Consider the following 23,466-nt stretch of genomic DNA (forward strand, 5'->3'; position numbering starts at 1 on the left):
ACTTTAGCGCTCTTCTATTATGGTCGACATATCTGATTTCGAAGGAGGAAAAGAGGCAAGTTAAAAATATCTTCGCGTTTCGTTCCATCAACGACCTAACAATGTACCACAGAGAGTTGAGGAAGCAGACTATGTTACAGGGGGAAAAATTGTCGCAGATACTAAAGCATTGGTTTGGAAGCAAGATCTAAGGATCGTACCTCTATGTGCTGGTATTTACTTGTTATGTTACCTCGATCGTTCGAACATTGGTCAGTCTCACTTCTTGTCGACCTCACGTCGTGTGTATGAAGCTGATAGAAAGTAGGCAATGCTAAAACGCTCAATTCTTCTACTCATGATGATCTTCTTTCCGATACACACATGACTGATTTTCAGTATATGTATGTGTGGACCCTTTTTCCTAGAACTGCTGATTGCTAATCCATTCCAGCATCGCATTGATGGTCTTTTTGATCGCGTATGCAATTTTCGAAGTACCATCCAATTACTTCCTCAAAAAACTCAGTCCAAGCAAATGGATATCTTTCTTAATGTTCTCGTGGGGTATCATGACAATTGGACTTGGATTTACTCATAACTTCGCTGGTGTGACGGCTGTGAGATTCCTTCTCGGAATGTTCGAAGCCGGTACATACTTTTTGCCCTCTTTTGTAAGCAGTCACTAATATGGCAATAGGACTATTCCCAGGTCTAGTTTACTATCTGACATTCTGGTACCGTACATCTGAACGCTCAATTCGTGTCGCATTCATTCTAGCCTCCGCGACTCTTGCAGGAGCATTTGGTGGCGCTATCGCTTTTGGAGTCGGTCATATGAATGGTGCCCACGGAATGTCAGCTTGGAGATGGTTATTCATTATTGAAGGGATTCCTTCTTGTTTATCATCCATTCTTGTATTCTTCTACCTACCAGATTATCCAGAAACAGTAAAGTGGCTATCAAAAGATGAGAAAGATTTGGCCACAAGTAGACTTGCGACAGAGGGAGCTAAAGGAGGCGATAGAGGATTGACGTGGCAAGAAGCCAAGGAAACTCTTTGCACCTGGAGATTATATGCTCATTATGCAGTGAGTATTAAATATCATCATAACGTTCTATGGCACGCTGACCCGGACTTTAAGATTTACTTTGGTATCTCTACACCTTTCTCGAGTTTGTCCTTGTTCATACCTAGTATTACTGCTGGAATTGGATACAAAAACCTCGAGGCTCAACTTATGACAGTCCCACCATATGCTGTCGCCTGTACGTTTATTTCCTCTCCCCTACTGAATCAGTATTAACCCTTTGAAGATGTTGTAACGATCCTCGTATCCTGGTCCGCTGATCACTTCAATGCGTAAGCTGAATCCTCTTCTTCTCCACTCGCAATCATCTAATCTTGCTCAGTCGCGCCCTCCATTCTTCAATGATGGCCCTCGTCGGCGCCATCGGTTTCACCGCCTCCGCTCTCCTGCCTCCTACTTCGTATAACCCCCGCTATGGTTGTCTCATTATCGCCGCCTCAGGAGCCTTCTCCTGTATCCCTCCTCTTCTCGGTTTCCTCTCTTCAAATATCTTCTCAACAGCCGGCATTGGACTTGCCATTGCATTGAATATATCAGTAGGAGCGCCAGGACAAATTGCAGGTGTCTGGATATACAAGTCAACCCAAGCGAAAGAAGGCTTTCCGTTAGGACATTGGGTGAATGCTGGGTTGTTGTATTTTGTGTGTGTAGGATGTGTGGGATTGAGGTTTTATTATGGGTGGCTAAACAAGAGAGTTGGAGAGGGAATGAGGAGATTTGCTTATTGAGAAGCGGATTTAATCCTGTTGGATCTTTGGAATTTTTGAAGTTTGGTTGAAATATGGCAAGAGATGATTATGAACTACAGGATCCAGAAGCTTAGGCTCACCAGTTGTATGGACTGACCAGACGCCGCAAAAATGGATTTGTAAATACCTCTTGGTAAATCGAATTGTATATTTTAGGAATTGTTACAATCGTTAATTGAAAATGGAAAAATCAAAATGTGAACTCTGATATCAAACAATTATAGCGTGAATTTATTGAAATTTCGAAAGTTAGGAAGTGTTTTGTCAATCTATGCACCCACTAGTGGCTTCTCCTATGTGAATATTGTTTGGCATTCCCCGATGAAAACACACATTTAGCCATCATGATTTCTCACCACTTGTATTCTTGCTTCTGCAAACTTTTAGATTGCTTAAGATCTCAAACATTTTTTAAATATCACATGATTGCGACTCACGTGTTTCTTTAGTCACGATGTCATATTTTGCAGCTCAAAGCCTCGACCTTCCTTTTGTGTCGAACAACCATGATAGCTTGAAGAATTTCAATAAAATTTTATCGACCATCTCACAATAATATAGATTAAAGCTCAATAGCCATTCACCACAACAGATAAACGGACAAAAGAACCATCCAGTTGGAATTATTTCTTGCCTCAAGATTTGCAAATCAAGTTGGAGGGAAGAAGACGAAGCGAAAATATCAGATAGGATAGGAGCTCGCAATTTTATTTACAGACTATCTATATCAATCCATCCATTTTATTGTCCAGACGACAAGACTACACCACTTTCACAACACAACTCCATAAAATCTTCGCCATCAATATCCCCCCTTAAAATGGACACACCAGACCCTCCCCGCGGCCGCGGAAGAGGAAGAGGCTATGGACGAGGCCGTGGCAATAGTGATAGAGCACCACGTTCTCATACCAACGCATCTCCAGTCCCACACATAGCGCTCCTACACCCAGGAACACCCGTATCGATTGTTTTGAAAATGGACCAGGGGAGTGGGAGGGGAGTGAAAGGGTTTGTGAGGGAACTTTTGACGAGGGGCGATCATCCGAGGGGGGTGAAGGTTAGGTTGAGGGATGGAAGGGTGGGGAGGGTACAGGGGTTGTGTACTGAAGGGGAGGCGGAGGAGGGGGAGGGGGGGATGAGGGGGTTGGGGAGGAATGGGGAGGTGGGTGGAGGTGGTGATGCGGGTGTAAGGGTGGGAGGTATGAGAAGAGCAGGAGGAGGGGGAAGTGGAAACATGTACTCGGATTTTAGGACAGATGGGTATGAGGAATCTTCCGCGGCGAGTAATAGTGCAGGAGCTAGTTTGGAAGATTATATTGTTGTGAAAGGGAATCGGAAGGGGAAGAAAAATACGGTTGAAGGAAAGAAAAACAGTGAGAGAGTCATCATGGAGCCAGAAGAAAGCGGTCAGAATGACGAGGGAGAAGTATTGGGAGAAAGATCAACAGGAGAAGTCTTCAAATCTGCAATGAGTACATGTCCTGTTTGTGGGAAGTTTGAGGGCGATGAAATGGCGGTTGCGCATCATGTTAATGGTCATTTCGAATAATTTGTGGGATGTTTGAATGTTTGGGAGGTGGTTGAGGGCATCTATCTGAGGGTTCTTGCATATTTGGATCGTGGATCATGTAAATATCACAGGGATTGAACAGTAAGAAAGGGGTGAAAAGAATCTGCAATTTAGCTCTTACAATGTAGAGTGAATTTCGTACCTACCTCCTCTTATCTAATTCATGGATTAAATCTAGCAAAAGAAATCAACTAATCTTTTTTTAGTTGTAAAGGAGAAAAAGAAATCGATAGATGTTTCCTTTTCGGCTACGCATTTCTGTATCCGCTTCAATATCTTTTCTTACCATTGTTTCTGGCTTTGGACTATCCGGGATACTTCTATGAACTCTATTATTTGCATGATCGAATACCTCAAGAAATTGGGTTGAAATCGTTTATCAAACATTTCATATAAGATTGCAATATGATACTCTCAGTCACCCCCTTGAAAGAGAGACCACTTGACAAGTTGATACACAAGCCTACTGTCAATCTCATTCCATCATACATAGAAACTAAGAGAATCATGAAAAAACATCTCTCATCTCAGAATCCTTTTCGTCGTTTTTCTTCATTTCTTTCGTGCAATCTCAGTCTTTGATCACTATCTTCATATCCCGAACAAATAACAACCCCCTCATCCAACCTACTTAAACCTCTTTCCCCACCCTCCATATTCTACATCAGACAATCCAAATCACTTTCCCAAAAACATCAATTTCCAATCCATTTTCCCTCAGCACCCCTCTCATTCATCCATCTCCAAGCGAACAATCGCCAGCACAATGCCCCGTGAAAACCGCGCCATCAAAGCCAAATCCGAGCCCCAATCCAAATCCCCAACTGAACCAAGCCCAGAGCCCGAAGCGCAACTCCGCGAAAGCCAAACAAGCACACCATCACAATCCGACTCCAACGAACAAGATTTAGTACCGGAAGGCCCGCTCCGAGAAAGTCAAGTGAGCACACAATCGTGTTCTGATTCCGATTAGGCTGCGCAACGGGTACCCGCGGGGCGGATAATGGCCTCGACAGATAATCCGCGGATAATCCGTCTGCGAAGCGGATAATTCAAAAATCTGAATGAATAACCCACAGGGCGAATACAAATTACTTACGGATATTCACCTACCCGTATATTGTATAATTATTCATAATATTAGTATAATTTTATAATTAATATAAAAATTAGTATAAATTTAAGCTTGGATCACTTTTGAGCTGGAGAATAATCTGGGAATAGCTTTATATTTTGAGCGAAAAAAGCGGAGATTCTATATATCCATGGATTATTTATAGATAATCTGTAAATTATTTGTAGATAACCTATATATTTGTAGATAATCCGTCTACTCATATATCCACAGATTATTTGCAGATAATCCGCAAGTTACCCGTACGGAGCGGGTAATTTTAAAGCCTCGACAGATAATCCGTAGAGCGGGTAGAACCTCTGACGGATAACCCGCGGAGCGGATTATCCGCAGATAATCCACGGGTACAGATAATTTGTGCGCAGCCTAATTCCGATACAGCGGGACCCGAATCTGGAGTGAAAGGCACAGCCGCTTCAATCAAAGAGTGCAGTGGTTATTGGGAGAAGCATCAGGAAGCTATGTCGACCTATATTTCTACCCAAGAGGCAGAATCTCGGATTGGAGATGACGATGTATGGGCTGAAGTAGAAAGCGCGCGAGAGTTGAGTGATGGAGATCTCAAGGATAGTGGACAGAGACAAGAAGAGCCGCTTGCTGCTGGATTTCAAACATTGATATCGGGCGCCCAGGTGGAATGGGAGATCGAAGATGATCCCCTACATACGGAAATTATTGAGGTGGCTCGAGATTCTGTTCAAGATCGCATGCAACCATCCCAGACCGAAGCTATTCAAAGTGATGATTCGGATCCCGATGATCTCGACAGAGGTGGAAGATCCATGTGGCTCGCAAGGAACGAAGTATCACCAAAGATAAGCCAAGAGTCTGATCCCGATGATCTCGACAGAGGTGGAAGCCCTCCAGAATTCTTAAGAAACGAATTATACCGGAAGAAAGTTCACGAGCCTACTCATCACGTCGCTAATCCAACAATGAAACCCCCAGGCCAATCCGACCCCGAACCTGCATCGCGAACTCTACACTCCAACACCGAGAACCGACCCGAAAGCACAGAATCCGAAACACAATCTGCATCCCCATCTTCAGCGCCCCAATACCACAAGGTCCAAACCACCGAAATGGTTCGTTCAGAAACTACAAGGATTATAAGAAGTTTCCAGCAAGAAAACATACGCATCGAGACGGTATTGAAGCCAGATCCTGATATACATACTCTGCGCGAAAAGGAAGAAAAATTAGAGGATCATGAGTTGATGCTGAGTAATCTTATTGATGAATTGATGATTGACTTGAAGAAGACGAGGGGTGAGTTGAAGGGGATTAGTAGGAAGTATAGGAAAGCCTTGGGGGATTTTTAGAAGGTGTTGGACTGAGTGGCTGGAAAGGATGGGTTGATGAGGGCCGGGGGGGGAAAGAAATTGATCAGAGATTGTGAGCTGGTGCGCTGGCACAGTGTATCTCCACGTTTCATGGAGGGAGAACTTTCACCTCAAATTGCAAGTAGGTAGTAGAATGAATCGCTAAACAGAATGAAGTCATTTGCAATCCTAGATTCAGTCAATTCTATTTTCGTGATCCACTCTTCACGGTAAAAGTCCAGACTTCAGACGAGCCAAGAGTCCTAGTTTCCGGAATCCATGCCCCACCCCCCTAGATAACATCCACGCTCTATGCCAAATTGACCACTCCAATTCCTTCCCAAGTACTAACCCATCCAGCAAGTGGACACAACATATCCGCCAATCCCCAAAGAGGCGACCACCAATCATTAAAGAAATAAATCGCTCCACGCGAATTCAATCCCGTGATTGATTTTAGAATAAATGAGAAGGTAAATACGACGAGGAGAAACGCTATGATCATATCGAAGTGTTGTCTTGTTGCTCTATTTGCCGATTTATCAGATTAGATACAACAGAATGGAATTTACAGTTCCAAGTTAGCTATATAGATACATACCTTCTCCCATAAACCTACCTCTCTCCTCTCATAATATTCAACCACCAAAACCCAATACACACAAACCAAAAATTAAACGAGGCACTTAGAATTCCCCACAGAATCCATAAGCTTCCCCATCCCGTGATATAAAATAGATTCAACAGAATGTGAAGTAATAATCCAGTCACGCAGATGATTTTTCGAATGGTGTTTTCACGATCATTGTACCTCCATTGAGTGAGCCATTGAGGGAATGTTGTTCCACATGGAGAGTAGGTGAAAATACTAGGTAGACCGAATCCTGCGCCGAAGGAAATACGGTCGTGGTCGATGCCTGATTGACTGAATGTGAGGAGAAAGGGAAAAAGCATTTTGAGAAGAGATCTTGATTGAGAACTCCAAAGTGGAGAGTGGAGAGTGGAGAGTGGAGAGAAAGAGAAAGAAAAGGAAACCGCAGAAGGATGAGATAAGATATTTGACCCCAATGTCAGAGGATGTATGTAGGGGTCAAACTGTGCAGCCTCGGTGCCTACATTATGGCCGTTTCAACCCATGCTTCTGAACGGCGCAGCATATGGTGCATTACATATTGAGTGTTGTTGTTGTTGATGTTGTCTTTTGGAATTATGTGGCATACTTGGAATGTCTATTTCCAGGAGAGAGATGCTTCAGAGAAGAATATTGACAGTCTGAGAAAAGCTATATCAATACCAGCCAGGATTTACCCCATGTGACGTACTTATATCCTTCACCATAATTAGATGATACTCACGCCGAATTTAGTCTAGAGGGTTTCAATACTCACCTACTATCAAGTCCTCTGTGTAGCTGCTTGAAGATATGAAGCTGATAGTAGCTAACCTCCCGAAATGACCATCGATATTGCCAACTCATTCAACTTGATGAATGTCCAATCGTTCCCCTGTGAAGCATATTTGAGTAGTGCTTTGCGAGAGCCTCATCATATGTATCGAGTCAAACAGAAACAAAACACCTGTTATTGTGGCCTTTACACTCGATATTCCTACTCTGACATTGAACCTTCCCGCAGATGGTCAAGTACATATAGGTACCTCTTTTCCCAAGCTTACAGAAATGGAATGATAGGATATAGAATTGAATGTAACGTGACGTCTCTGCCTAATCAAATCGCTTACATAATCCATCCGAAATGAAAAGGTCCAAGCTCAAGCTCAAATGAATCTTGGAAGCTTCAAGCTTCTTCATCGGAAATCCCCTTCATTAGATAAATTCTTCATACAATCAAATCAGTATTTCACTCAAGACTTTGATTTTCTCTTTACAAAGCTTTATTGCGATTTCATATGACTCTGACACTTCATTTGAAACTTCGACGAAACTTCTCCATATCGCACGCCACAAAGGAGATATAGCAAGAGACATTTACTCTTTCGACGCCTTGTTTAAAAAGAAGTGCAACACCCGCGTTTGGTGGTGAGCTGCAGAAGCTGAGGGAAAGAGATAGGCCACGGATATCTGGGTACCTATTGATATAAATACCTCCCTATCTACACTTCGTTTTCGGGCATTCTTCTTTCATTCTATCAACAGACACAAGACAGCAAATATGTCTTATCGCGTTGGTACGTAATTTCTCTTTCGTTTGCCTTACAATTTCCAACTTTTTGTCTTCACGTGATAACGCGTTTGGTGCTCAACGGCGAGAAAGGATCATCTTTCTTGATGGATGGATTTGAATATTGATCACTGATTCTTGTAGAACTCGCAACCACTGCGCGAGCTGGATGTCAGAATAAGGAATGTAAAGATAATGGTGTCAAGATTCAAAAAAATGAATTGAGACTGGGTACTTGGGTTGAGATTCAAGAACATGGAGGTTGGCAATGGAAACATTGGTATGTTATTTTCTAATAGTGTTTGATGAAGTAAAGTTTATCGAGGTGTTTGTTTCTCAAATAACTATGATCTTAAACTCTAATCTGTTTCCACAATCTATTGCTAATGCAAATCAGGGGATGTGTCACTGGAAAACAACTTGAGAATATGAGAAATTATCTTGAAGATGGTAAGGGAGGCTATATGTTTGATAAGATGGATGGCTATAATGATGGTGGGAAGGGTAGTTTAGATGATCATCCTGAAATGCAGGAGAAGGTCAGACGAGTTGTTATGCAAGGATTCATTGACCCCGAAGATTGGAAAGGTGTATGTATTTTTATTCATTTGCACTCATCCTCTCCTCCGTTTTCCCCATAACACTTTACACTAGGAAGGCCTGACCAAAAGTAGGACCCGGAAATGAATACCCTCGGTCAAACAGGAACTCGTACCTCCGAATCAAAGAAAAAGATCAAGGAGCAAAAGTCGGCTGAAATGGGTGATCTAACTGAACTTCAAGTCAAATGGGATGAAGCCGAAAAGGAAAAACAAGAGCTCATTGATGATGGAAAGGCGAATGGTATGAAAGTTAAGGCTCTCAATAAGAAGATTGCAGAATTTGCAAAGGAAATGACTGCCCGTCGAAAGGAAGAGGAGAGACAAAAGGCGGAAAGAGAAAGAAATGCAGTAAAGTCAGAGAAGGCTAATACACCAAAGAAGAGAAGTAGAGTGAAGAAAGAAGAAGTTGACGAAGAAGAAGAAGAAGAGGATGAAAAGCCCGCAAAGAAGAGGAGAGGCGGAAAGGTCAAGAAAGAAGAGGAATCCGAGGAAGAAGTTATGCCTGCCAAAAAGGCTCGTGGAAGAAAGACTGCGGTTAAGAATGAAGAAGATATTGAAGAATATGAAGAAGAGGTTAAGCCCGCTCCTGTCAAGAAATCCAGAAGAAAGGCATCTGTTGTTAAAAAAGAAAAGAATTCCGAATACGAGGAAGACACCCAAACAGCCCCTGCCAAGAGTTCCAAAGGAAAAGCTCCTGCTGTTAAGAAAGAGGAAAATATCGAAGATGAGGAAGATACCAAACCTGCCCCCTCTAGGAATTCTCGCGCCAAGAAATCAGTAGTCAAAAAGGAAATTAAAGAAGAGGATTCCGAAGATGAAGAAGATGTCAAACTAGTCCCTGTCAAGAATTCTCGAGCCAAAAAACCAGTCGTCAAAAAGGAAGTCAAGGTGGAAGATGATGACGAGAATGAAATCTTAACCAAGACCAAACCAGCTCCAGTCGCTAAGAAAGGTGGCAAACAGTCGAAGAAAGTTAACGAGGAAGCCGCATCGGTAACCCCAGAATTGACTTCTGATAATGATACTTCGAACAACCAAAAGTTTGCAGCTGAGGACGAAGAGATGAAGGATGTGGATGATGAACAGGAAGAAGAAGAAGTTAAGCACATTGTTAAGAAGAGCAGAGGGTAAGTTTCCTATACATTCTTCTTTGCTGTATTTCTTTTTATCATAAGTACGTCAGAAATTGACGAATTTGTGTCTGTGATATTAAGACGTAAAATAGAAGACCCGCCAGGAAGACGAGAGCTTGATACGCACACTTTGGACCTTCTAGCTACAATTCAACAATATCCAAATGGCATATATACGACTAGGGGACGTGGTCTAACTGGTAGACAGTTGCGTCTTATGGCTGCGATTCTTAGAGGCGGGGTTTATCGACCGGAAAGATATCACATGTAGATTAGTGGGGTGGAGGGTGAAATGGACTGGAGTCGTGTGGATGGAATATAGTGTTGTGATTGAGTTTTGGGGAATTTGGAGGGGTTGAGAGATTGGGGGGTCAAGTGATGGGTTCAATTGTTTGTGCTTCATTTGCTTTATTTGCCTTATTTGCCCACGGGATGAGAGGTCTTTTGCTACAGTTATAGATGGATGGGTCGATATCAAGGTGTGTTTTTACTTTTATGTGTATGTATGTATGATAAGGGGATGAAACGAATGTGATGGTGTGTATTGAGATGTGGAATGCGCGATGCGCAATGCGAAATGTGAGATATGGGATGAAATATATGGGTAAATGGGAGATGGTAAGATTACATAGTAATACATACATACGAATAGAATACATCAAATGCCGATACGAATAGTCATATAGATCTCCGTTTTTTTCTCTTCCTTTTCCTTTTCCATTTCTCGATGGAATGAGATGCGATAGGATGGGATGGGATGGGATGGGATGGGATGGGATGGGATAGGATAGGATGGGATGGGATGGGATGAAATAGAATAAACTTATTAGAATGAAGTTCTTGGAACTTTCTAGAGATACCTAGGATTTGAGGGGGGGAGTAAGAGAAGGAGAGGAGGAAAGGAGAGGAGGAGAGGAGAGGAGATTGTGAGATTGTGAGATAAGATATTTATCTACTTACTCATAGTAAATTATATATTATACATTAATGTGATTTATCATTGGGTCATCAATATCATCGGGTCGCTATTTCAAAAATACATCAAAACTAAGCTTTTTTCAATAATCATATCTTAATAACTAATCATTATTCCTGAAAAAGAAAAAAATATTAAATAATCATAAAAAATCAGTTATTCAAAAATCTGGTTTTTATATAAATATTTCTAATTTATTTTAAAAAAAATCGAACTTGTTACGATTTTTATTACAAAAAAATTCTTTTTATAATAACTCTTATATTAATTCGAATTTTTAATAAATAATTTAATTTATATAATATTTATATAATTAAATTTTATATTTTCAAATTTTATAAAATTACATTAGAAAATAAAGAAAGTATATAATTACTTATAAACGTTTTTTATAAATAAAAATAAATAGTAATCTAATAATATTAACGACTCGATAATTGTTGGGCAGACTTGGTAAGGTGTATATACACAATATATATAATTAAAAAAATTGTTTATTTCTGTTTACCCTCTTTATATAAAAAAGGAATTGTTATATTTATATATGTGTACTACTCTCATTTATATATTTTATATATATATATAAGGTAAAGTATAATATAAAATGTTATATTATTGGTTATATATTTTGATACAAACTTAACTTTCTTTTTCATACAAATAGAATTTATATGAATCAGATTGGTATTTGAAACTTGTAATAAATAGTTATCTTATCGCTTAGTTCAATCCCTATTTCCTATAATAAATCAAATAAGTATAATAAACTTTATCTTAAATCAATTAAATATTATATTAGAAAACTATCAAAACCATTAAAATCTAAATCATCTTATTATATATGTATTCTTTGGCCGTATTGGACGATATACCTAGATTTAGTATTATATTAATCCTTTTGAAATTATAGAAAATTCGAATTTAATTGATTGTTTGAAATGTATATTAGTTTTTGCTAAGATATAAGCAGTTTGTATTATTAATTATCTTCCATTTACTATTAGTTTTATGTTATATATAATATACTAATATTTTCGTACGAATAGGGCTTTTCAATTGTATAATGTAGCAAATATGGTGGCGGATCTAAATCAAAATTCTGTTCTCTTTATTAACAGGCAAGTTCTTGTACTATATTATTATAATAATTTTCAACTTGTTCTTTTAATAATACTAAATAATTCTGTTTTATATATATATAATCGAATTATATTTATATAAATTTGTATAATATAAGTATTATACATAAATGACTTGTTAATATAGAATTGTGGGATTCTTATTGAGGGTTTTTATAGGGAATATTATCATTATAGTTTTATATCCTTTCTGAATTATTGTTATATATAGGAATATTTCGATAATAATTATGGGAATTATAAATGAAGAGATTATAGGATTCAGTATGTATAATTCAATTGTTTGTATTCTTGTATTACTAATGGATGATATCAACCTTCACCTTCTCCTCATGCTTTTCCCGATTAAAGTTCTATTTCTTCTTTATTAGCTAATCTAAAAACTCCTAATACTTACGAACACTTTCTTTTATTTAATTCTAATTCCACTAAAAAACCACTTATTATCAATTAGTTTGTACATTCCTCTTATTGTTATATAATTTTTAGGTTTTCTTTATATTTTTCTAATTTGGAATTAAATTATTTATTAAAAACTTTTCAAAAAGAAAAAAAATTGTAAAAAAAATAAAAATAAATAAAATATTATTAACTCTATTTTTAATTATAATTTATATTTGTATGAAAATCTAATTAATTTTTGTATATATCTTTTGTTTTATTTATTCTTTAATATATATAACAAGAGTGTTTATATTAATAAATCTTTCTAATACTTTATTAGGATTTTCTTTTGTTATTATATTGGTAATATTGTTAAGTTTATCAATCTATTGAATTTTAATAAGTTCTTTTTTTTATATATAATTATTGTAATGCTATTATATTAATTATAAATCTCTTCTTTTTTGTTATATTCAATTTGATAAGACATTTATATAATAAGTACGAATCTGTATAGATAATGATTGGAATATTAAATAAATTTAATTAAGAAGTGATAATTTGTAAGATTGATTTTATTACAAAATTAATATCTACATCTCCTATTATATTATATATAACTCTTTTGCTTTTCGTATTATTATAATATATAATATTCCTAATCAATTTAAATATATTCTTATCCGATATATCCTTATTTACTAATATAATAACAAAACCTATTTGATTATTTAAATCTTTATTAATAAAAATAAATAGTTTTATATAATTTTGTATGAGGGGGATAAATAAAAGTTCTTGATTAAGGTTTTCTATTTACTATTTAAATCTTTTATTAAATACCTTAATATTATGTAATGATAGATAAATTGTATAATACTTTTAATTAATAAATTGTTGTAATATATATATTTCAAGCTTTTTGTTTATGATATTGTTTAAAATTAATAACTTTTATAAGTTTCTTTTTTTAATCTTTTTATATAAGAATTAAACAGTTTTCATTTTATTGTATAATATAATTATTAAAAATTAAAAATGAATTATATATTAGATATTTATTCGATTTTACTTTAATATCTATACTTTTAAGTTCTGAATTCTCAAAATTTATAAATTCTTGATCTATTAAAATAAATATATCATCTATTTACATTTTTATAATTCCAAATTGTACATCTTTTATATTAATAATAAATAAATAAGGGTTATATAAAGATATTATCATATTAAGTTTTTTTTTAATAATATTTTCAACATATTATTTATTAATAAATCCCTACTTTCATAATATCATATAATAATTTCTTAACTATTATAATTATATTATCTAGGTATTTATTCTAAAGTTTTTTCAAAAGTTTTATTAATATAATTTAATTTAATAGTATTTTCGATTATATATACATTTATATAATATCTTATACTATTAATTTGATATTCATTCTTATTAATATAAGAATTAAAACTATAATAATTCTTTAACTTAATCTTTGTATTATAAATGCTTGAATTAAAATTGACTTTTTATCTGAATTATTATACACTTATATAACCAAACATAATTTTTTATATAAGAAATTTGTTATATATCCTTTTACTTTATTTATAAAATGTGAATTAAACAATCTTTTGATATATACAAAAGGATTATATTTAATAAATTCAAATATATTTTTTATAATCAAATTATTAATTTCTTATATTTATAAAACTTCAAATGGTAAGCCTTTTATAATAATAACTCTTTTTATATAAAATTCTATTATAAGATTTAATACCTTTTATTATTTCTTTATAATAAATACTTCTATTAAATCTTAATTATTTTGTATAATTATAAAAAATTGATTATATTCGTTATTGATATTGATTGTATAAGATGATGAAATTCTAGGAATTTTTATTCTAAAAATTAAATATTGAATAAAAACTTATATAGATATTTATTTAATTATTTATATAGAACTTTGTAATTCATGAATTTGAAGTATTGAATTTTCAATATTTAAAGATATTATTAAAATTATTTTCGAAATAAATAATGATTGGTTTTCTTTAAATACTTTTTCTTTATAAAATAGTTTTATTATTATTATACGAAATTCTATTAAGCTATAAGGGAGTGTTACGACGGTATTCAACATACCGCGTCACATGGCCAAACGGTCATGTGATGGACCTAGAGGATCTAGGGGATCAAAGAATAAATGTTTAGATTTATGAGATTCAAAGGATTCAAGCAGAACAAAGCTTTATAATTCTACAAAGAATGAAGATCTATATAAGGAATAGAGTTTCTTTATATGTAGAGCTTCGTACTCAAGAACAATTATTAGTTTCATTATTATAATTACAAGAATTACAATTAGTTATAACCTTATTAAATTCCTATTTGAAGTTTAATTTAAACCATTTCAAGAGATCTTTAGACACTTCTATATAATCCTAAAGGCAGCTCCCGTAACACTGAGATCGATTGTACAGTTTTGATTAATAATTGTAAATAATCTATACAATTCTATTCAACCTTTTTTTTTCTCTTTATATTTATATTAATAAATTGAAAAGTAAGATGAGTATTTTATATATAACTAAACTATTTCGAGTAGTAAGTACATTTTAAACCATTTGTTTCGTATAAATTTTACATACTTCTTTTATTACAAAACAATATACACTCGCTTGTTTTAAAATTAATAAAGATGGTAAATCGTATAATATTATTCAAAAGTAAACTCTATATATAAATAATATCGATATAAGTTTATTTAAGTTAGCGATATTGTTTATTACTTTCATTATTATTTATAATATTAATTCTTTATCAAAATTATCATCTTTCAATTTAGTTTTGAATATATTATATACATATTATATAAAGAAGTAATATCTTTTAACTTTTCTAATTACATTATAGACTTCGATAGAGACTTCTCGAATATCAATTTAAAGATATTTTACACTTTATTTAAATTCTTCAAATATAAAATTCATACCTATATTATATAATATATAATCCAATAATCCTAAGTATATATCAATCCAACATTTTCGAATAGCATTCCATATTATTTTAATAAATATATCTTATATAAATACTATAACATTATATATAATTACCTTATTAATAATATATAAAATTAAATTTCTATTAATATAAAAGATATCAAAAATAATAAAGTAATTAAACTTAATATCATTTTTGATTATAAATTTAAATCATTCAGAGGATTTTATATAAAATTAATAATATTTATAGAATTTATTAAGTTTCTCGATTATACAAGTATCAATATCATATCCTATTTGATTTAAAAAAGTTATAAGTTTTTATACAAATAGATAACCAAATCTTTAATGAATTTACTTAAATTTCATCTTTATTAAATGATTATATATAATTAATTCTTTTTTTTGATTTAAAAGCATAAAAGGATATCCTCATTTTCTGTTACGGGAGCTGCCTCTAGGGTTATATAGAAATATCTAGAGTTCTCTCAAGATAATTTAAATTAGATTTCAAATAGGAATTCAATAAGATTATAATTAATTATAATTCTTATAATTATAATAATAAAACTAATAATTATTCTTAAGTATAAAGCTCTATATTATAATAAGATTTATTCTTTTTATATAAACCTTTTTGTTTTATAAAACCCATAATTCTATTCTATTTAAATCCCTTAAATCCTAAACTTTAAAAGCTTTTGACTCCTTAAATCTTAAGCTTTAAAGGCTTCAACATTCTATTACATAACATTTATTACATAATCCAATGTTACCCGTCATAACATTTTCGTATAATAAGAATTATCTTATCACTTTGTCTTAAAATATTTATAAAATTATTAAATAATACATACAAACAATTTATATCTTATATATACATAAGAAATAAAATGTTTATTAATACAACTAAAAAGATAATATCATTAAGAAATATTTTAATTGAAATATTATTTTATAATCGTATAAAGTCTTTTTCAAATTTAATATTATATTGAATATTATTTATACATTTCACATTCTTTTCTTTTTTCAGTACTTATACTTAAAGTTTTTCTATTATTAATATTTCTAATATATTAATATTAGAAATAATATTTTAAAAAACATTGGTTAAATATCAATCTTTGAATTAAAAAATCTCATTTTTATTAATTATCTTTTTATATGATTATTTGAATTGATTTTATTATAGAAAAGTATATATAAGGGATTATCTATTAAAAAGTCCAGTTGTATATATTCTATTAATAAATCCTATTTCAATAAAATATATTTTATATTTCATTAATTAATTATTTGATAAATCATTCTATTAGTATTCAATAATATCTTGTTTATTTGTAACTTTATTGAATTCAATTTTTATATCGTTTGGATTATTTTTGTATATAAATGTTACGACGACATCTAACATACCGAGTCACCTGATCAGAAAGTCACGGGATTAGAGATTCCCACTGGATCCCACTGCTCCCACCTGGTGGGACACGATGGGATCAATGGGACAACAAGGAACGAAGGTCTATATAAAGAATGGGTTTCATTACAATGTAGAGCTTCGTGCTCAAGAACAATCATTAGTTTCATTACTATAGTTACGAGAATTGCAACCAGTTACAACCTTATTGAATTCCTACTTGAAGTCTAGTCTAAACCACCTCGAGAGATCTCTAGACACTTCCACGTGACCCTAGAGGCAGCTCCCGTAACACTTTGAGCACCCTTTCTGCTTTAAGTACCGATTCAATACCAACCGCCAGTATGGCAGCCAACAGTTCTTCCAGAAGCCAACAGGCCCCAGCAAGCAACTTCGATGATGTCGAAATGACTGATGCTCCCAAGGAGATCACCATCAACGAAACACTCAAGATTGCCTTACCAGACAAGTACCAAGGAAGTCGACAGGAACTCGACACCTTCCTATTACAACTTGAAATCTATTTTAGATTCAACCAAGACAAGTTCACCGAAAAGGAATCTAAGAGTATTTGGGCCGTGTCATACCTCAGAGGCGAGGCAGGCAAATGGATTCAGCCATACCTGCGCGACTATTTCGAGCATGACGACAGGGAACGCATGCAGCCCACAAGAACCATCTTCGACAGTTTCGAAGGATTTAAGACAGAAATTCGTAGAATCTTCGGGAACTCCAATGAGCTAGAGGTAGCGGAAGATAAGATCTTCAACCTCAAGCAGACAGGATCGGCATTGAAGTATGCTACGGAGTTCCGAAGATATGCGGGGACAACTAAATGGGACAAGGTCGCCATCATGAGTCATTACCGTAAAGGACTCAAACCAGAAGTACGTTTGGAACTTGATAGGGAAGGGGAGGACGATGACTTGAACGGACTAATCAAAAGCTCCATCGATGCCGATGACCGACTATACAGGTACAAACAAACCCAACGATCATACAAGCCTCAGACAAATCATAGGCAAGGGCGCTACCGTAAGAATGAGGATAGACCACGTTACAGTACACAGAGTTACGGGGACCCTATGGAACTAGACGCTACGCACCATAGAAACGGGAATGATGACCCAGAGAAAAGACGAAGGCGAGAAAACAACTTATGCTTTGAATGTGGAAAAGCAGGGCACCGGGCAGCGGATTGCCGAAGTAAGAAGACAGGAGGAAAGAAAGGCAACTTCAAACCCAAGTTCGGCAAAGGCCAACTTAACGCTACCTTTGTATCCCAGGAACATCCAGCTAAGACCGAAGAAACTGAGACCTTCACCAGTGAAGAATTCCGGAAATTATTGGACGAGTTACCGCGAAACCAAGAGGGTATGAATGCAGTAGACTTGTGGGAACAGGAGTACTACCGAACCCCATCACCATCGGTAACGGAAGAATGTATTAAGGAAGAGATACCAGCAGATCACGCGATGATGAGCTGGACTGCTTGCTATGATGAATTCTGCGGAATCCATCGATCAGATAAAGAAGCAACCGGATGGTTCCCCAAGAAAAGAAAGACAAGAAACCAACAATCCAACGAAACAGACAAAAAACAAGTTACCCAGCAATTGAATGCTACAGGACAAGCAGGACAGATATACTGCAAGGTCAAAATAAACGGACAAATACAGCAAGCCATGATAGATTCAGGGGCTACAGGAAACTTTATTGCACCAGAAGCTGCAAAGTACTTGGGAGTTCCACTCCAGAAGAAACAAAAACCCTACCAATTGCAGTTAGTTGACGGACAACTAGCAGGATCTGACGGGAACGTTTCACAGGAGACACGACCAGTACAAATGAACATAACCCAACATTCAGAGGTTATACAGCTTGACGTTGTGCCATTGGGCCAACAACAGATCATCTTAGGGATGCCATGGTTGAAGGCACACAATCCTAAGATAGATTGGTCACAAGAGACAGTGACCTTTGATCAGTGCAAATGCGGTCAAGGAGACACGCTAGAGGCGTCCGCGAGACGTAACACGCGCCAAGGGGAGTTGAACGCGAACAACTTCGGTGACGTAGGACACCCAGTCCAGGGTCCTCCATTAAGAGCGAAGGCCAGTACACCTCCTCTACAAATGCAGAAGCCAACGACACGGCAGGAAATCGCAATCAAGGCAGAAGAGCCTATGATACCAGAACAGTACAAGAAATACGAACATGTGTTCAAGGAACCAGGGATCCATGAGGCTTTACCAGAACACAAGCCATGGGATCACGAGATAATATTGGAGGAAGGCAAGATGCCTGTGCACACCCCAATTTACTCAATGTCAGCCGATGAGCTAAAGACGCTCAAAGAATATATCGCCGACAACTCAGCCAAGGGATGGATCAGAGAATCCACGTCCCAAGTGGCAAGTCCAACTATGTGGGTACCCAAGAAGGATGGTACTAAGAGACTAGTTGTGGACTACAGAAAGCTCAATGCGCTTACCAAAAAGGATCGATATCCACTTCCATTAGCTACGGAACTAAGAGATCGATTAGGCGGAGCAACGATATTCACCAAGATGGACTTACGCAATGGCTACCACTTGATTAGAATAAAAGAAGGCGAAGAATGGAAAACCGCTTTCAAAACCAGATACGGGCTATACGAATACCAGGTTATGCCATTTGGGCTAACCAATGCACCAGCAACATTTATGAGGCTTATGAATAATGTGCTGTCACAATATTTGGACACTTGTTGTATATGCTACTTAGACGACATTCTAGTATATTCAAACAACGAAGTTCAACACGTCAAAGACGTCAGCAACATCCTCGAATGTTTGGCTAAAGTTGATTTGCTATGCAAACTAAGCAAATGTGAATTCCACGTCACAGAAACAGAGTTTCTAGGATTCACCGTATCAAGCCAAGGGCTCAAGATGAGCAAAGACAAGGTTAAGGCAGTGCTCGAATGGAGGCAGCCAACCACAATCAAAGAAGTACAGTCCTTCTTGGGATTTGTCAACTTCTACAGAAGATTCATCAAGGGTTATTCAGGGATTACTACACCCTTAACCACGTTAACCAGAAAAGATCAAGGAAGCTTCGAATGGACCGCCAAGGCGCAGGAGTCCTTCGAAACGCTCAAACAGGCAGTGGCCGAGGAGCCAATACTGTTGACATTCGATCCTGAGAAGCAAATCATAGTGGAAACGGACTCCTCAGATTTTGCTATAGGCGCAGTGTTGAGCCAACCAGGTCAAAATGAGAAATAGCAACCAATCGCATTCTACTCTCGAAAGCTATCACCAGCCGAATTGAACTACGAAATATATGACAAAGAATTACTGGCGATAGTCGACGCATTTAGAGAATGGCGAGTATATTTGGAAGGATCAAAATACACAGTACAGGTGTATACGGATCATAAGAACTTGGTTTACTTCACCACAACGAAGCAGTTAAACAGACGACAGGTCAGATGGTCGGAAACCATGGCCAACTACAATTTTAAGATTTCATATGTCAAAGGATCAGAAAACGCTAGAGCCGACGCTCTTAGCCGAAAACCAGGATATCAAGAAAATAAGTCGTACGAATCGTACGCTATATTCAAGAAAGAAGGCGAATCACTGGTTTACAATGCACCACAGCTTGCAGCTACTCATATATTGGAAGACAACCATCTCAGGAGTCAAATCCAATCACATTACGACAAGGATGCTACAGCTATACGCATACGCAAGACAATAGAACCAGGATTCACGATAGAAAACGAGATCATATACTTCCACGGAAAAGTATACATTCCTAGTCGAATGACTAAGGAATTCGTGACGGAACAACACGGGTTGCCGGCACATGGACATCAGGGAATTGCGAGAACATTCGCAAGATTACGGGAAATCAGTTACTTCCCACGAATGAGAACGATAGTTGAAGAAGTTGTTGGAAATTGCGATACCTGCATACGGAATAAGTCCTCTAGACACGCTCCGTATGGTCAGCTCCAGACCCCAGACATGCCTTCTCAGCCATGGAAGTCCATTACATGGGACTTTGTGGTCAAACTACCACTCTCGAAAGACCCTACTATAGGAGTTGAGTACGACGCAATACTCAACGTAGTAGACAGATTGACAAAATTTGCATACATGATACCATTCAAAGAAACATAGACTGCTAAGCAACTAGCATATGTATTCTTTAGGGTTATAGTAAGCATACATGGAGTACCAGATGAGATAATCTCGGACAGAGACAAGCTCTTTACCTCGAAATTCTGGACTACCTTATTAGCACTTATGGGTATCAAGAGAAAGTTATCGACATCTTTCCACCCACAAACAGATGGTCAGACAGAAAGGACCAATCAGACAATGGAAGCATATCTTAGATGCTACATAAATTATCGACAGGACAATTGGGTAGAGCTATTACCTATGGCACAATTCGCATATAACACATCGGAATCGGAAACTACAAAGATTACACCAGCACACGCGAACTTTGGGTTTAATCCTAAAGCATACCAAACACCGATACCACAGAAGGTTAATGCCGAATCAGCAATAATACAAGTCGAACAATTAAAGGATTTACAAGAGCAGCTTACTCTCGATCTAAGATTCATATCATCCAGAACAGCAGCGTACTATAATACGAAACGTAATATGGGACCTACGCTTAAAGAGGGGGATAAAGTTTATTTGCTACGACAAAACATTGAAACCAAAAGACCAAGCAATAAACTCGACCACAGGAAACTAGGACCATTCAAGATTGATAAAGTAATAGGAACGATTAACTATCGATTGAAATTACCAGACACAATGAATATTCACCCAGTATTCCATATATCCTTGCTCGAACCAGCACCACCAGGAGCGCCGAATACGCCATTAACGGAAATCGAACCAGTCAACCCGAACGCCATATACGATGTCGAAACAATACTAGATTGTAAATACGTCAGAGGCACAATTAAATATTTGATCAAATGGTTAGATTATCCACATACCGAAAATTCATGGGAACCAAGAACAAACCTCAACTGCCCTGAGAAGTTGGAGGCGTTCCACCAGCAATACCCGGATTTGCCCAGAAGGAAGGAGAATCCATTGTAGCCAGGATCGAAGGGTCCAAAGAAGAAGAGTCGAAAACAAAGGAACCATCGCTAGGGCCAGCAGCAGAGACAGACGCCAACTCCTTTTCCTTCTCAATACGCTCATTTTCCAATCGCTGTTCCTCAGCCTCAAACTCTTCAAGAGCTTCAATAGTACGAAGGTCATGTTGAAGCATTTTGCCAGCCTTTTCCCGCAAAACACGCTTCTGCCTTCGCAGGAGCCAGCCGAGCAGCTGCTTCAGCCATAGCATTCGCAGCCTTCTCCTCCTCGAACTCAAGACGCTCTTCCTCAGAATTAACACGAGACCAATCGCCCGCAGAGTGGCCATACACATCACAACGATCACTGCCCACACTCTTTATACATTCACCACAGCGCACAGCATTTGGAAGCACCCGACACTCAAGGTTCTTCTCCAAACAGCGACTACACTTGTAAGACATAATGACACCTTTGTCTTTAGAACGAAAATAAATATTTTTACAACTAACAACAGATTTTGAAGAACGAATAACGGACATCATAACAAACAGAAAGGAAGGCACTACGGAATTAATCAAGTGGGGGAAACTCACTTTATAAACGCTTGGGACAAGCGCTAAGCTAGGAAGGGGATAGTGTTACGACGACATCTAACATACCGAGTCACCTGATCAGAAAGTCACGGGATTAGAGATTCCCACTGGATCCCACTGCTCCCACCTGGTGGGACACGATGGGATCAATGGGACAACAAGGAACGAAGGTCTATATAAAGAATGGGTTTCATTACAATGTAGAGCTTCGTGCTCAAGAACAATCATTAGTTTCATTACTATAGTTACGAGAATTGCAACCAGTTACAACCTTATTGAATTCCTACTTGAAGTCTAGTCTAAACCACCTCGAGAGATCTCTAGACACTTCCACGTGACCCTAGAGGCAGCTCCCGTAACAATAAAAAGGAATTAATAAAATTAATCTTTGTTTATATTATGTTTTATTATAAATTAATTATATTAAGGTTTTTGTTCTTATATAGAGTGATTTGTGAATTAACAATCTGGTTTTTTGTATATATAGTATTTTAATAATAATATATAAGGGTTATTTTAAGATTATATAAATTATAAAAAAAAAAATCATTTTGAGAAGGAAATGAAAACTTCCCTTTATTTCGGATTCCTTAAGATCAGCCTTACTCTTGATATAATCCTTAACCTTTATATATACAATCAATTCAGTATATTTCCGTATCGGGTAGATTATTAATAATAAAGATTGATATGAAGGAATTTATTATTTTTATATACTCAATTTGTTTAATAGTGTTTTGTAGATCGATATAAAGACCTTTATATATTAAAGCTGGTTATAATAATATTGTTACAATGAGTAACATTGAATTATATAATAAATATCATATAATAGAACGTTAGAGTTTTTGAAGTTTAGAATTTAAGGAGTCAGAAGCTTTTAGAACTTAGAATCTAAGAGATTTAAATAGAATAAAATTATAAATTCTATAGAACAAAAAGGTCTATATAAAAAGAACAAATCTCATTATAATATAAAGTTTCATACTCAAGAATAATCATTAGTTTTATTATTATAATTATAAGAATTATAATCAATTACAACCTTATTGAATTCTTATTTAAAATCTAATCT

General features: G+C 36.0%; 5 protein-coding genes across 5 annotated transcripts; 4 read left to right on the forward strand and 1 right to left on the reverse strand.

Moving 5' to 3' along the window:
* Positions 1 to 19: 19 nt before the first annotated feature.
* EAF01_003067 (uncharacterized protein) lies at positions 20 to 1,799 on the forward strand (the record flags this gene model as incomplete). Its single annotated transcript, XM_038911321.1, has 8 exons — positions 20 to 55; positions 113 to 251; positions 308 to 383; positions 434 to 630; positions 680 to 1,071; positions 1,126 to 1,249; positions 1,298 to 1,343; positions 1,394 to 1,799. The coding sequence occupies 8 exons, from the start codon at positions 20 to 22 to the stop codon at positions 1,797 to 1,799; spliced, it is 1,416 nt and encodes a 471-aa protein (XP_038772556.1).
* Positions 1,800 to 2,640: 841 nt separating this feature from the next.
* Positions 2,641 to 3,372, forward strand: EAF01_003068 (uncharacterized protein; the record flags this gene model as incomplete). Its single annotated transcript, XM_038911322.1, has 1 exon — positions 2,641 to 3,372. The coding sequence occupies one exon, from the start codon at positions 2,641 to 2,643 to the stop codon at positions 3,370 to 3,372; it is 732 nt and encodes a 243-aa protein (XP_038772557.1).
* A 787-nt stretch (positions 3,373 to 4,159) lies between these two features.
* On the forward strand, positions 4,160 to 5,850 carry EAF01_003069 (uncharacterized protein; the record flags this gene model as incomplete). The annotated part of the gene is made up of 2 exons (XM_038911323.1): positions 4,160 to 4,303; positions 4,978 to 5,850. The coding sequence occupies 2 exons, from the start codon at positions 4,160 to 4,162 to the stop codon at positions 5,848 to 5,850; spliced, it is 1,017 nt and encodes a 338-aa protein (XP_038772558.1).
* A 175-nt stretch (positions 5,851 to 6,025) lies between these two features.
* Positions 6,026 to 6,982, reverse strand: EAF01_003070 (uncharacterized protein). Its single transcript, XM_038911324.1, has 2 exons — positions 6,452 to 6,982; positions 6,026 to 6,377 (listed from the first exon to the last, which is right to left on the reverse strand). The coding sequence occupies exon 1, from the start codon at positions 6,802 to 6,804 to the stop codon at positions 6,466 to 6,468; it is 339 nt and encodes a 112-aa protein (XP_038772559.1). The 5' UTR covers positions 6,805 to 6,982; the 3' UTR covers positions 6,026 to 6,377; positions 6,452 to 6,465.
* Positions 6,983 to 8,021: 1,039 nt separating this feature from the next.
* EAF01_003071 (uncharacterized protein) lies at positions 8,022 to 9,885 on the forward strand (the record flags this gene model as incomplete). Its single annotated transcript, XM_038911325.1, has 5 exons — positions 8,022 to 8,037; positions 8,175 to 8,310; positions 8,428 to 8,620; positions 8,705 to 9,759; positions 9,858 to 9,885. 5 exons carry the CDS (start codon positions 8,022 to 8,024, stop codon positions 9,883 to 9,885), a joined length of 1,428 nt encoding a protein of 475 aa, XP_038772560.1.
* Positions 9,886 to 23,466: the final 13,581 nt, after the last annotated feature.

Source organism: Botrytis porri, assembly GCF_014898465.1.
Source record: "Botrytis porri strain MUCL 3234 chromosome Unknown BPOR_004, whole genome shotgun sequence".
Classification (NCBI taxonomy): Eukaryota; Fungi; Ascomycota; class Leotiomycetes; order Helotiales; family Sclerotiniaceae; genus Botrytis; species Botrytis porri.

Excerpts from the sequence above, each read along its gene's own strand:
- EAF01_003070 (XM_038911324.1), bottom strand. The coding sequence starts at position 6,804 with ATGCTTTTTCCCTTTCTCCTCACATTCAGTCAATCAGGCATCGACCAC.